The following is a 15305-nucleotide window of genomic DNA, read 5'->3' on the forward strand; positions in this document are numbered from 1 at the left end:
TGCAAAGAAAAAGATCAGAAACACGGCTGCCATACAGTTCCTGACTACACATAGCCCGTCAGCTGCACACCAAATAAAGCAGCACCAGATAACTTACCCTCCATTCCACTGACATATCCACTGGAGCCACCAGCACACTAACATTTGCTACTTCAAAAAAGTAAAAGAAATATATATATTTTTGGTTAAACCTGATGTTTTGTTGCTCTTTCAAAAAGAAAAGGAACAAAAACCAAAGCCTTTGGGAGTCCATATCAATACCCACATCTAATCAGAAGCTAGTCAACTTTCATAGAGCACATTTATTAGTGAGGGCTCTGGTTTGGTCACGTTTTCTTGATTGGGGCCCGTCTTTGAATGACAGCAGGGCAACACAACTGTGAGCCAGTTCTGTCCTCCTCTTCCTCTAGTAAACCAGCAGAATAAGTACAAAGGGGAGTCTGAAGATGCCAGTCCAGCCAATCAATAACATGGATTTTAATAAAGGGAGGTGGGGGAGGTTTGCTACTTAGTCTCCTCCTGCAGAGGTAACCATGACAACCCCAAATGACCCTACAGGAAAATGGATGAAGCAATCTTTTAGAGATATGGAAGACCCTTCAAATCTGTTAATAATACAAAAGAAATCATTATTTTCTGTTAACCTTTATTTAATACAAATTAATTTAAGCAGCAGCCTCTTTGACACACACACACACACACACACCCTTTTACTTTTAGCCTCAGCCAAGTATCATGTCATTTATCAAAATGTCCACGGACCCATTTTAAATGGAGAAAACTCAGGTTTAAATATTTTTGTCCCCACAGAGCTGTTGAGGGGACGGTTTAACATTATCATCAGCTCACGTCAGAGGCATAATTTCTCACTTGATCAATTTATTAGATTCAATAACATTCGGGTCATGAGGCACTTCCTTTCTTTTTTCAGCCTGCTGAAACACTAGAGTGATGATGTGGAAAGCAATGGAAAATTAAAAGGCTGACAAGATTAGCTGCAATATCACGTTTATGGTTGAACAAGATGATGACAAATGCAGCAATTTCCTCTACAAGATGCTGCTGAGCCAATTCAATTATTACTGTGCTTCCTTGAGGATCCACAGAGAGGAATGATTAAAAAAACAAAAAACAAAAGATAGCAACCGCCAATGATTTAGTAACGCACTGCTCCTTTACAAAACACGAGCAACAAACACTACTAAGCGTAATGAGAGTCTGATTAATAGTAAATGGACTAGTACTTGTACAACGCCTTTCCACTCAGTTTTGAGCACTTAAAGTGCTTTCACTACAAGTCTCATTTACTCAGTCACACACATTCATACAGTGCTTTTATATATACACACCTAAGCATTTTTATGTAATATTCACACACACTCACATGGATGAATTGGAAGGCCGTATAGCTTATGGCCATACTACCCTGATGATAAAGAGGATGGAAATACTAATTTTACCACAATTCTGAGAAAGAAAGAAAAAGCTCCACAAAATCCCAAATGTTTGGGAATGACAGCAACTAAGCCATAAAGTGGTAGGCTACATAAAATCACAGAGCAGGGTCAGTAGACGCTGAGGCGCATAGTCCACAGAGTCAATCAGTACTGACCTCCAAACTTCACGTGGCCCTCATGTTATCATGCTTCTCTGTCTGGCAATGCAACAAATGTGTCTGGGTTTGGCGGTTGCCATGAGAATGGTACTTATCTGTTTGGTGGGGGGTGAGGGGATTATAGTGTGTGGTTGTTTTTCAGGAGTTGGACTCGGCCCCTTATTTCTAGTGAAAAGAACTCTTAATGCTTCAGCAAGACATTTTGGACGATTTCATGCTCCCATCTTTGTTTGTTTGGGAATGGGCCCTTCCTGTTTCAACATGGCTGTGCATCAGTGCAAAAAGCAAGGTCCATAAAGAAATGGATGAGGGAGTTTGGTGTGGAAGAACTTCACTGGCCTGCACAGAGTCCTGACCTCAAACTGATAGAACACCTTTGGGACTAAGGACACTGTGAGCCAGGCCTTCGCCTCCAACATCAGTGTCCATCTCAGAAATGTATTTCTCAAAGAAGAGTTGAAGCTGTTATAGCTTCGACTCTGTCAGGGTGGGCTGACATATTATTAAACTCTATGAATTACGTATGAGATTTCACTCAAGTTCATACATGTGTTCCTGCCTAGCTCTGGAAACCCTGGGTTAATTTAGTGAGTTGATAACCAGCTTCTCGTGACCGCTTATCCTGACTGGCAATGTTAAGGTAATTAAATAGAGATAAGGTAAGTTAAAGGATACCCCGGTACGTTGTGAGTCTGTTCTTTTAGTGGCAGACAGCAAAGCTCCACCATGTTTACCTGCCCCTTAAGTGAACTGGTAAATACTCTTCACACAGACTGGTATGAGATTCTGTCCATATCATTGTGCTTCAAGCCTTATTCCCATTAAAGCTCATTCTGGTAACCTAAAAATACTTTTCATCAGCAGCCAAGCACACATAATAATTATGGAGGAGGGTGAACACCAAAAACAGTCATGTTATAATGCGTCATCTCACCCACCAACAGCATAGGGACCAGCTTATCTCATTAAATTGACTCTGCTTACACTGAACCTGCTTGGTTTTTGAGGTTAGTTGCATCCTTCGGAGTTCTCTTGGAGTAATTACAGGTGAACGTTATCCAGACAAGCAGGGATTTGGAGGGATAAGAAGCTTTCAATTGGATGATCACCATGGGAATTTGAACGCCAGTACTAACACTGATAGTGTATGTCAATGTTCAGAATATGTTATGCTTTAAACAATTCAACTCTTAACAACTTATAACAAAGAAATACATCACCACTTAAAATTAATATCAAGGATACTCTTAAATTATCCACCAACTGTAATTTAAGCCACAAATGCACCAGCAACTACCTATCTTGTGACTCTGGTGGGAATCAAATTTGCTGACATACCAGAGATGAAGGCACTTTAAGCAGGTTTAAATATTTAAACCTGCTTAAAGAAAACATGAAAACAAACATAGTTAAGTACTCAAATAAATTCAGCAATATGCAAAAGAGAGCAGGGTGAGAATAAACTAAAGAGATGCAGAATTACCTCACCGCTACTGGTTCTTGCCAAGTCTCTGATTATTAAAGCTCAGGATATTCAGCTGTGTTTCTGTTGGCACAGGCTATGCAATGCTGAAGTTAAGGATGGCAACAGCAAATGGCCCGGGAGCTGGTCCTGTCTGTTGAATACATTCACAACCAGCCTTAAATCCATATACAGATATTTAGTAATGTGATAAGGTTGGTAACATAACAATAGATGATGTATCTAACAATATCTTGGATTTAGAGAGGACCGTAAAAATAGCCAAGACTGTTCTCCGTGTATTTTAAATTTAAAAAGCACAATAACTGTCAGGGAATAGGAAGTTCTGACATTGGAGGGTTAATAGAAGTATTTGCTGTTGTGGAGATTTTCCATAATACTGATTTTCCTTTATTTCTTTGTTTGCCTTGATTTGTCTGCAAATGTACATTTTGTACAAGGCAGAGAGAGAAAAAATAAAGCAGCTATTAAAACAGCAAGGTTAACACTACTGAGGAAGGCCAGCTTGAAAAAAAAACAAAGAATGGTTAAATGAATGCAATTAAATGGGCTTTTTACACAATTTCACGCACCACGTAGTCAAATCGTTTAACAATAGACTGTGGTCATTTAAACTTAGTGGCTCAGATATATGTTTCTGACAAAGCATAGAAGTGTACCAAATGGCAGTTCTATATTCCAATTCGTCAACTGGAGACATGTGTGCTGAATATGACCTGGAAGTCCGGAGGTCAAAATGGCGAGACAGAAGACGGCCCCTAGGGAGGTCGAGAACGACCAAGCTAAGATCCTGTGGGACTTCTACATATAGATGGACAAACTGGTGATGGCTAACCAACTGGACATAGTAGAGGTGGACAAGCAGAGGAAGACGGCCATAGTGATATATGTAGCTATACCGACTGATAGCAACATCAGGAAGAAGGAACACGAAAGCTCAACAGAGAAGGCAACAGTGATCCTAGTGGTAATCGGAGCACTCAATGCAGTGACTCCTGAGAGAGGCAATGGCAAATGGATCCAGCAGATCCCAGGAACAACATCAGAGTTCTCTGTCCAGAAAAGCACAGGTCTAGAAACAGCAGATATACTGCGCAGGACCCTCAAGCTCCCAGGCCTCTGGTAGAGGACCCAAGCTTGAAGGATAATCACCGCCTGCAGGGGCGAGAGGGGAATTTTTAAAATTTTGTTTTGGGTTTTGTTTAATAAAAAAGATAACTGGATGTCTGGTTCTAATTTCCCAGTGTGGCCTTTAGAGATACAATCTCTGACACCCCTGGGTTAAGTCTTTAGTATGGGGTCTCTATGGCAGTACTGGATAATCCCTCTTTTGTAGTGCTGGCTGTACAACAGTAGGCAATAGTTTTACCACTGGGCCTTGCACCTATTTAGTAAGGATTTAGGGTCAGAGGTCATGATCCAATCAAATACATTAGTGTTGCTTTCATGGTATATAAGACCTTACTGAAAGCCCATTAACTACAATAAGCCTCATTTTTAGCTCTCTTGACTTCCAGCCACTATATGAGCTCAGAAGACCAAAATAGCAGTAGTCAGCAGTTACCACAGAAACCTGATCACTCTGCCGTCTTGCTGTTCTTACGGGGGTTACCACAGCAACAGAGACAGCTGGTTGCCGTCAGAGTGCTTTCATCAAATGGCCATCTTCAGTAAGCACCTTATTCTGCTCTTGGGCACGGACAATAGAACAGCAAATACAATACACAACCTGAAGTTTCCTGAGGTTAAAGGCCATTGGTGGCTCATCCCTGCACTGAAAGATAAAGTGACCCTCTCACGCAAACAGCCAAAGCAATATCCAGCTTTAAAAAAAAAATAAGTATTCCAAAATTACCACTGATGAAAGAACATACACTGATGGATTGTTTGACTAAGGTATGGCCCAAAGCAATCCTCCCACAATGAAAACATACCTACATATGCCAGCTGCATTCCCATGAGCTCATCCTTATTAGTAGGGATATTGTTGGCAATTTAACATTAAGCTTCCAAAGAAATGCCATAGACCATGCTGATCAGGGCTTTAAAATCCTACTCAGTGTTTTTGCTGCATGCTGAAAAATACTGCTGCCCCTTAAAAAGCAACAGACTTAACTACACATGGAACAGTTATCCTCATGTGGGGTGTGCTGCATTACACTCCAAAGCCAGGGAAAAATAAGAAACAACAACAAGAAATCTGTGATTGTTCTGTTCTATCAGCACAATACTAAGAATGAGACATATGTTTATATGTTGACAATGTTTACTTAAAGCCAATGAATTATGTTCATCAATTACAACTGGCTCAATTATTCACTGTTGTACCCTTCTGTTGGTATAGGATGTCTTAATTTTGCTTCATGGTAAATGTTAGAAACAAACATTCCAATGAAGAGAGGAAGTAGTGAGATTTGAAACACAAAACACATTTGCTGTTTTGTAATGTACCAGTCGCTGGCAATTGCCGGGATGCCAAGCAGACTCTCACTCTGACAAATATATTTGTTTTGTTCTATTACCAGCCACCCTACAAAAGTACTAGTTCTTCAAATGTCTACACAGAGTCAAATAATCAGTCTTGATCAGGTTATTTGAAACAGCTCTCAGAGTAGAAAATTCTGATAATTTTCTGGCCCTTGATTTTACTTGGGGGGTAAACTCTCTCACCAATAGAGGATCATTGTTAAAAAGTTTAGTGGCTGCTTCCTGGACTAATCAGTTGGGTGGTTTCCAGGATTTGGGTATAGTGAGGGAAAATCTTCAGAATGCAAAATGAGAGCAAATGCAAAGCTAAATATTCGTGGACTTAATGACACGCTGTCCTGATAGGCTGGTGACGGGCACTGGCCACTTCCTGATGCGAGTCGCACAGGCAAGGCTACACCATTTCTTTTCGTAGGCTAGTGATTAGGTGACGTTGAATGTTATAACATATGGGATAAGGATGGTTTCCCCACTATAAAAACACTGGTGGCCAGCAGTACTATCCCCCAGCCTCCTAGCAAATGGGATTAATTTGAAAATCCGAGGTGATATTCTTCTTGAGTTACTGCATTCATAAGATTTTCAGAAAATTTGATCTCTGACCTTGACCTTGAGGTCGAAGTCACTGAAACTCGTCCAAGATTTTTAGCAGATGGTATGAATTTCAAAAATGCCACATGGTCTTGTTCCCCAGTTATTGCCTCTACATACTTGGGTGTCCATGGTGTCCACGCTGTCCGCCCAACAGGATGACAACAATACTCCATCAGCCTTTTATATGGCCGAGGGGTAAAAAGAAAAAGAAAAGAAAAGAAAAAGAAAGAAGCTATTTCCAGAGTTCATAACAAACATAGGATTATGTTTGGGTGGATAGCGCTACATAAAACAAAGGATCGACGCTCCATTGACAATGTGACCCAAATTATTACTGATAAGTACATAAACAGAGAAGATTCATATACGTGGCTGCTTGCTCTGCAAAGCTGTCAGCTGGGCTACTTGCCTAAAAGAACAGTTACAAGTCATTATTACTATACAGAAGTTGGTGGGAGGAGAAATACAATCAGTGCAGAGAGAGACTCAGAAGCTAAAGTCAGTGCAGAACAGGAAATCAAACAGTTAAACTTACATTAATAAATATTTTGTGAATATAAAGTAATTTAGAAAAGAAAAGCAGAAGTCTCACACTGTCTGCTGGCTTTTCATTCATAAAGTATCGGTATCTTAATAGATGGGTTACTATGCTATTTAAATTGCTGCACAGGCCTGTCCTCAGATGTCTTGACTGACAGAGAGCCAGTGTACTTCATTAATATCCACTGATGGATGCAGGAGCAGTCATGAGGGAAGCTATTATGTTTCTGCGACACCACATTGACTAGAAAACAGAGAAATTTCAACAAACAACAGAAATACTCCAACAGATTTTACTTCTTGGTATCATAACTTCTTGATCCCAAATGTATCTGAAGCCCAGGTGATGATTATTGATTTCAGGCAAAGCAGGCATGTGGCCAAAGAGTGCATTATGCATTATGAAGGGGTGGAAATGGTTACACAGCACAAATATTTTGGTAGAGATTTTAATGATTAGCTTCAATTTTATAGAAACACTGAGGTATTTGTGAAGTGGTAGCAACACAAAATTCACATTTTCCCTTCGTGCCAGTCTTTTATCAGTGTTTTATACAGAGGCTCATGTGTTTGTCCTTTATCTGCTGGTTTCACAGGCTTCCTTTAAAAGATAAAAACTGTCTGAACAGCACTTTTAAAGAAATACTGGTTTGAAACCAGCAAATCAGCATTTTGTGGTCATCTATTTGAGGGTGAAATTATTCAGCTGGCATCAGTGTGTCCTTAATAAATTAAAAAAATGCTCATGCCTTCTGCAATTCAGCTACCATAACACTTCAAGCCATTTTTCCCCCATTTGTTTTTTTCTGTAAGTCATCATGTCTAATGGTTATCCCTGTGTTGAAGAAATGCTCCAAACAAACAGCTGCCAAGGTTCACAATTCACCCTGAAAGTATTGATCACATATATATACTCAAACTTACCATGAACTTAGATCGATAAACAATCAATTAACCTGGGAGAAAATCTTTGCAGGCTTAATATGTTCTTACAGTTAGCATTGCATGTACGCTACTTATGCGAGACACAAGGTAACGTTACAAATGTTCGAAACATAGGAAAAGACATATCTGAGCATCTGAACAAAAAAAAATATATCAAGAGGGAAAAAGTTATCTATACTGTGTCATAGTTACTTATAAGCATATCCTACATCTACATGTTTGCTTGGTTTTTTTGTTACATTCACTGTAATATTGACCAAAAGAATGCCCAAATCGCTCTTCTGCACACGCCGTAATGGAGCGAACACTCTTTTGAAAAGGACCCAGAGTCTCTCGTCTACATCAACACAAGACAGCCAGTGTTAATTTATCTACACTCCTGTTTCCAACAGTTTGTTCCTTACATACCGTCACAGTAACATACCAGAAATGTCACTGTGAAAGCTAGCTATGATTGGTGTAGTCTGTCAACTGTCTCTCCAAGTCAGTGATGGTGAGCACAATACTCCATATGGACATCCATGGAGATTAAAAAAAACAAAAGTTGTAAACAAGAATCACTGTTTGTCCATGGTTTCTGTGTCCACAGCAAAGTACTGCAAGTCTCAAGACATTTACTTCTTACTTCTTAAATCCAAGGACTATTAAAGTAATAATAACGCCAATAGAAACAGTCCTATGCCACTGTTGATTTCTTCGAGTTCACATCCATGATAAGATCATCATCATGTCCCCTTAAGACAGTTTAACACCATACAATAATTAGTCTCAAGGCTACTGAACGAAGTGATACAATCTAGAAAGCTGTGCGTACTGACCTCAATTCTGATCAAGTATAGACTGACTGTAGAACTACTGAACCACTTCCTCACAGCACCCTGACAACAAACAGGCCAAAACGAGAGCAAAAAAGGAAGGCACAACACAGTTACCATTACCTAAAACCTACTTTGCTGAAAAGAAGGGGACAGGAAGGTAACAGCTATTGAGGTCAAACGTATGTACAAATGAGTCCCATCTGTGTGTGTGTTTATGACTGTGACACAAGGTAACTGTTCACAGAAGTGTGCAAAGTAGTTGATATTTGCGGGTCCATAAGTTTAGAAATCCAGGTGGATGTTGAAAACAGAGAAATTGCCAGTATATTTCAACACTTCCATAACACCTTTGGGAAAATTTAATTCATGATATCAAAATATTAGTCTGGTTAAACAGAATTCTGCTGCATTAGCACATATTTTATCTGTATTTGTTCACCTGTTATAAAGTCACATTCCTTTTGCTCAACTGTAAAAATAAATAAAGAAAAGAAAATTGTTGAATAAGCAGACACAGAAAAATTACAGCTGTCACATCCATATACTATCCTACATGTACTGCCAAATTAGTTCTACTTTATATAACAAGAATCAATAAATATGGTGCACATTTATCTTTTGCTGTACTGAAGAGGACAAACATGTTGGAAGTGACTTCCCAGGCTTTTCTCTCCTGCTACCATCTGTCCTTATTAGAAAGAGAGAACAGATTTTAGAGCCAGAAAGCAATTCGGCACATTTCCCACCAAACCTGAACACCGACCTACAATGTCAATGCTGCACAGAGCTCAAAATAGACTAGTCACTCTAACTGCGATGTCTCAAAATATAGCTCATTTTAAAACAGTAAAACACTGCAAAAAAACCCCCAAACAAACAAAAAAAGGATAAAGCCATTTACATTTGAGCTCTAAATTAGGATTATCTAGAAGTTTTTGTTCCTCTTACCTGCTACACCTACTTGAGAGGAGATGATCTTCTGAACAATACGCAAATCAGACACCCCTGAGTTCTTTCTCACAGCCACACAGTCTGCTGCGAAAGCTTAGCAGGACTTGACAAGCCTTATGAAAGCTTCATCTAGCCCCAAAAATAAGAGATAAAGTAAGATATTCCATGTATTGCAGGATGGTTTCCTATAAAAATGATCTTACACAAAGGATTTCCAGAGACGATTTTAGTGTTTCGAATAAACACAAAAAATTGCCATGGTTTGTTTCCTGTTGCAGTGTTTGTTGGACCCAAGCCGTTTTCACAACAAAGCTATTTCAAAGGATACCCTATAAAAATGGGTCCCGCTTAACCATGTCAACAAACACTGTTGAGTTTATTACTTAAACCTAAAGAGCCAAATGAACGTTGTGTTTTTGTAGTCTGTGCTTATTGTCAGGAAACACCCAAGAAGTCACGAATGACTTCCTGCAAAGATGTGCGGAAATAAGAATATCCACATCCAACATTACATATACACTGTGTTGGTGAGAGTATTGTTCAAACAAGAATCAGTGGGATTGGCCAAATTTTGCATGATAGTACTTCCAGTTTAATTTGCCAGGTGGCCGAGTATGATGACCACAAGGAAAGCACAACAGTTAGTAAATGTGTTTGTTCAAGGCATGTTTACGATCGCGAGCTCTGACTTGTAATTTTAAAAACGTCAGTCAAATAAGTGTACATCCTTTCATAAAGAAATGCAAACACAGTGCTCACGATCTCCTATAATCATATCCTGTGAACTGATCAGAACTATACTCATACTTGACCTCCTCTCGTCTGTGTTATGGATTTGCTGTAGATTTAATGCAGCATTATGTCCTTTGAGTTACTGTTTAATAACAAACAAAAACAAACAAACAAAAAAACCACGCAGTAATGCTTTAATAACCGACCTGTATCAAACTGCAGACATGACAAAATGGAAAGACTGGCAGGCCTGTGTCAAAATGGGACAGAACTCAGAATAGTGGGCAGCGAGGAGAAGCTGCCAAATAAAGGTCACAGGTACCATCTCTGCTACAGCCAAGTAGAATGGTGTCCATAAACAACTGTGCATCTGATATAAAATTATTATATCTAATGAAAAAGTAATGAAGCACAGAAATACAAATTACTATCTAAAGCGGGAGTTAGCTACAACACCATTTAATTTGAAATCAGACAGTACTACTGCACTACAGGGCTTTTCCCTGGATGGAAATGCACCATCAGGAGTTGACTATGCACTAAAGCATGACTGGTCTGTACATCTTTAAAGCAATGACTAGAGTGTTATCTTATTTATTAACTTTCCCTCCACTGGAAAATAAGTGTATTTTCCATTTTCATAACCCCATTTTGGATGCACCACTTACTTCCTCAGAGGATTGTTGCCAGTTAAAGACGTACTGCCATTGTAACCTGGAGTCATTTCAGATGAACCAAGCACTGATAGTCATGTGTGTATTATTTATTTAAGTGGAAATGCAGATGTTGGAGTACGCAAGATGTCTATGCTTGCATGCTCTAACATTTCCATTAATATGTTTCCTTGGAAATGGCGTGCATGTTCAAAGGTAGGTCAGACATGTTAAGCATCTAAGCACACTTTAAACTATTAGCAGGAGTTGTATATTTTACACAAGTTTCATCTAAGTTGTTATTGCTTCTTTTCTGATTCATAAAATGACTGCCTGCAATTGTAAATCTAAAGATCTCCACTTTTAATTTCTTTAAAAAAATAAATAAATAAAACTCCACCAACAACAACATTAAGCCATTACAAGATATTGCACAGTGTCATCCAATCAGCTGCACATTTCATAAACAAAGATTAGGCTCTAAACCACTCCTGGTGCAATTGCCGGTGTGCATGCTAGCTATGATCCCACATCAAAACAAGTTAGTTTTAGCCTCGACTGTGCAATCAAGACAGGATCAATGACATAAGCTCAGGCCTTCTGAAAACAATGAACAGGTAGTAGAGTGAGCCATCACAGTATTGATCTAAGCAAAAAGGATTCCTGTAATGGGAGAAACAAGTACACTGGCTCACCTTAACGTCAACACTAGTAACACTTCAGAGGGAGGTGAGGGGCTGATTGGTGTCCAAAGACACAGAGCAGTGTGCTATGCTTGATTCAGTAGCATTTAAGACAGGAAATGCTAAGCTCACACCTCGCAGCGATCTGACTGAGCCGTAAGAAAGAAGCAGAGCGCAGACTGATGCTTCTGGAGACGATGCAACTCTGGTCAAAGCATCCATCTTCCGACATGCTCACTCACATAAACATGCACAAGAACACATGTTCATTCAAAGAGCAAGCTATTACTATGAAGAGGACAGAAAATGCATAGAGACGGGAGGTCCTTTTTTTGTGGTAATTTGAAATGCACACACGGTAAGGCTCAGAGAGAATACAGGGTAGGCGGTTCAGTCAGCATGTCCAGCTAGCTTGTAGTGCCGACCCTCTGTGCTAAAATGGTAGATCCCAGATTTCTCCCCATGCAATCTGCCACCAGCAACCATGGAGGCAAAACAGGAAGAAGACAAGAGAGGAGAGGGAGATGAGGAAAGATGGAACGCAACAGAAGAGGAAAGCTAGCATATTCCCTTTCCTCCTCATCCTCAGAGAAAACACACACACAAGAATATAAAAGGTCCATAAACAAAGACAAACACAGGGCAGACGGAAGGATGGTGATGGTACTTACATGAGGACTCAGTGCCGAACATGGCTGGGCCGGGAGCTGTGATGGAGAGAGAGGAGGAGGAGGAGAAAAGAGAGGAGAGAGAAAGGGGAGGGTGAGAGAGAAAGAGAGAGAAGGGAGGTTGATGAGCAGGCAGCTACACAGCGGGGGTCATCAAAGCAACACAATGCAGCCAGCCGGCCGTCGCTGCCTCCCAGACAGCCAGATGCCCCAGCTCCGCTATCCGTTGCTGCTTTAAAAGCCCTCCTCCAAACACACACAAACACACACAGCTAGTGCAGCTGCCAAAAAAGGAGGCTTTTGGAGGATTAAATCAAGTACTAAATAAACATAAAATAAAAACTGGCAGAAATCCTTCACAGCCGCAGCAAATCCAGACACAGAGAAGTGGTTGTGGCTAGCTACTGCATCTCTGCTTTTCTGCAGTCTATATCCTCCTCCTCCTTATCCTCTCCATCACTCTCTCACTTCTCATTCCACTGTACGATTTACTAATGAAGAGAGAGACCGTGAGATTGTGGGGGAGAGGGAGAGTCTTTCCTGGGGAGAGGAGAGCTAAAAGGAGGGAGTGAAAAAAGAAAATCTGGCAAGGAAGCTCCTGCCACTGTTACTGCAGCCGTTGTAAGACAATAGCTATGCAAACAGAGAGTGACGTCAGGACAGAGGAGGGAGAGAGAGAAAGCTGTCAAAGACTGACTGACAACTACTGCTAGATGGAGAGAGGAAAGGAGGAAAAGAGGGGGGGGGGGGGGGAAAGAAGGAGAAACACAAGCAGACTGGATGCAATAAAAGAGCAGATGAGAAAAAGATAACAAAGGAAAATATGACAATGGACGAGAAACGGGAAAGCAAGGGGGAAGCATATTTAGATGATAAAAAAGAGAAAGAGAGAAAAGGCAGAGGCAGGGCTACAGATACAAACAGGACACACACACACACACACACAATGAAGCAGCGAAGGGGGCTGGGGGCTTTCATCTGTTAGTTCGACAAATTGAAACAAGTATGAAGCAGAGCATTGGAGATTACTGTGTATTTACTTGCTATTGACACACACACACACACACACGCACACACACACACACACGCACACACACACACACACGCACACACACACGGCCATCAGCGAGCCAGAACAAAAATGTTCTGCCATGATCACAACATCATCAATCAAACTCGCACAGAAGACTTTAAGATTAAATCGCAATATTATCAATAATGTGAATTATTTTAGCAATAATAATAACAATAATAATAGCAACAACAACACACAGTAGATAGTTATGTAAGATTACAATTAAACAGAGCAACTGCGAGTGGAAATTATATAGAAGACAGAAAGAAACTTAATGGTAGTGTTACTCACCTGCTGTCATGAGACTGCTGTACAGTGGCATAAATATTGGTGTTTGCTCTGTTTGACAGTTATAGGTAAGCACGTATCTAAAGCACTATAAAAATTCATTAAAAAAATTAAAATAAACAAAAACCTGCAATGTACCAAGAAACCGTTTAGTCAGTGTATTCAGGACACCATGATCCGCCTCTTTTAGGACACACATATACCCTGAGGTGCCCGTTATTGCACACTGTAACACCTTAATGAAGACTGGTACTAAATGTAATAAAATAAACACAAAACCCAGCAACTGTGCAGCGGCAATCTGCCCTAAACCTGCTTTAGGGAAATGAATAGATACAGTCTGCACAACAGCTTCTGTCCAACCAGCCTACAAACCTAAATAGATAAATGGTCATCCAGCCGGACACTTTAATGGCCCCCACTGTGAATACGATGAAGACAGCTAGCATGTGGATTAGCTCAGCTGCTGAAGAGACGAGCGTGTACTGTTGGAGGCCTCTCATCTTTTGTGTCTCATACACCCACCTCCTCCTCCTCCACCACGTCTTTGTTCTTCAACCACAGGCAAGAGACCCCTTCTCTAACCCTGCTACTAAGTTAAAATATGTGAAATCAGCAGTACTGAGTCAAAACATAGTTTTCTTATAAGGAAAATCTGGTGTTAGGTTAGGATAATAAAAAAATATTTTAAGATTTACATCTTATATGAAATATAGCTACATATTTACATCTTAATCTATCATTTCCATGAACCCTAGCCACACGCTTACCTCTGGGCCCACCTACCTACTAATGGAAGAACATAACGCATGTGCCCGTTCTTAGCACACAGAGTTTAGCCACATATCACTATGCTATTTTTACATGTTAAAAATCACTGCTATCCTGTTACACTCTACAATCTACGTCCCACATAAAAAACACACTTATCAAAATGAAACTCCTGTGAAAAATGTGCTACCTCGAGTACCAACTGCCTCCTGGTGTTCTACGGAGAAAAGCCATTGACCATTAAAACTCCAACTACCATTCAATAGTCATAAGTGATAGGGTGCTTATTGTGTTACTCTTAGTTAATATCTAACATCCTAAACATGTTTATATCAGGGCTGTTCTCCTTGGCAGGTGTACTGTATATAGAAAGCATAAAACACCAGAAAATGCTTAATGTAATTGGCCTCCACAGTTTACTCTTCCACAATAACATGCTAATACTGCTGCTCCACCATCACCACTTCTCTCAAAGTTGCACAGCATATGCTCTGCTGACCTACTAAACCCACCCGCCCCCAAGAGACTGTCCATGCTTTCTTCCTGTTGAATGCCAGATTGAAATTTCAGTTTTCTGTTGTGCCCATATTAACACATACTTTTTCTATTATCAATAGTCTCATATATGTGCATGTCTTCCAGCCCAATTGACATTAAAAAAAAAAACCAACCTCCCTAAATCCCATTGTTTTAGATAATTGCAGACCCATTTCCAAACTGCCATTCTTTTTAAAAAGCCTTGAGAAAGTTGTCATTCATCACCTCTTTCAATTGGTGAAGAGAAACAATGTCTTTGACAAATTCTGGTTACCGATGAAACCACAGCACTAAAACTCTATTACTGAATATATAAAAGGAATGTTTACCGTTCCTCCACTACCTCAACTCATCATCACAAAACCTTATTATTATGTTACATTGTGTTTTGCTTTTTTTTGTCACACTGTCACTTGCTGCTCTTGTTTGCACATTTGCACGTGCACTTTGTTGTCTGCTGTCTGA

At 40.1% G+C, this 15305-nt stretch overlaps 1 protein-coding gene across 5 annotated transcripts in view; it reads right to left on the reverse strand.

Moving 5' to 3' along the window:
- LOC102209722 (suppressor of tumorigenicity 7 protein homolog) overlaps positions 1–15305 on the reverse strand; it is a 56941-nt gene that overhangs the window by 24636 nt on the left and 17000 nt on the right. For 4 of the 5 annotated variants that reach the window (XM_013915422.1, XM_013915423.1, XM_005751139.2 and 1 more), the window contains exon 2: positions 12173–12208. The exons of the other annotated variant lie outside the window; for it this stretch is intronic. In XM_013915422.1, coding sequence (XP_013770876.1) covers positions 12173–12194 — 22 coding nt within the window. In that variant the 5' untranslated portion in view covers positions 12195–12208. The remainder of the gene's footprint in view (positions 1–12172; positions 12209–15305) is intronic. 5 annotated transcript variants of the gene reach the window in all.

This window comes from Pundamilia nyererei, unplaced genomic scaffold (genome assembly GCF_000239375.1).
Source record: "Pundamilia nyererei isolate P.nyererei 1_Seehausen unplaced genomic scaffold, PunNye1.0 scaffold00301, whole genome shotgun sequence".
NCBI lineage: Eukaryota > Metazoa > Chordata > Actinopteri > Cichliformes > Cichlidae > Pundamilia > Pundamilia nyererei.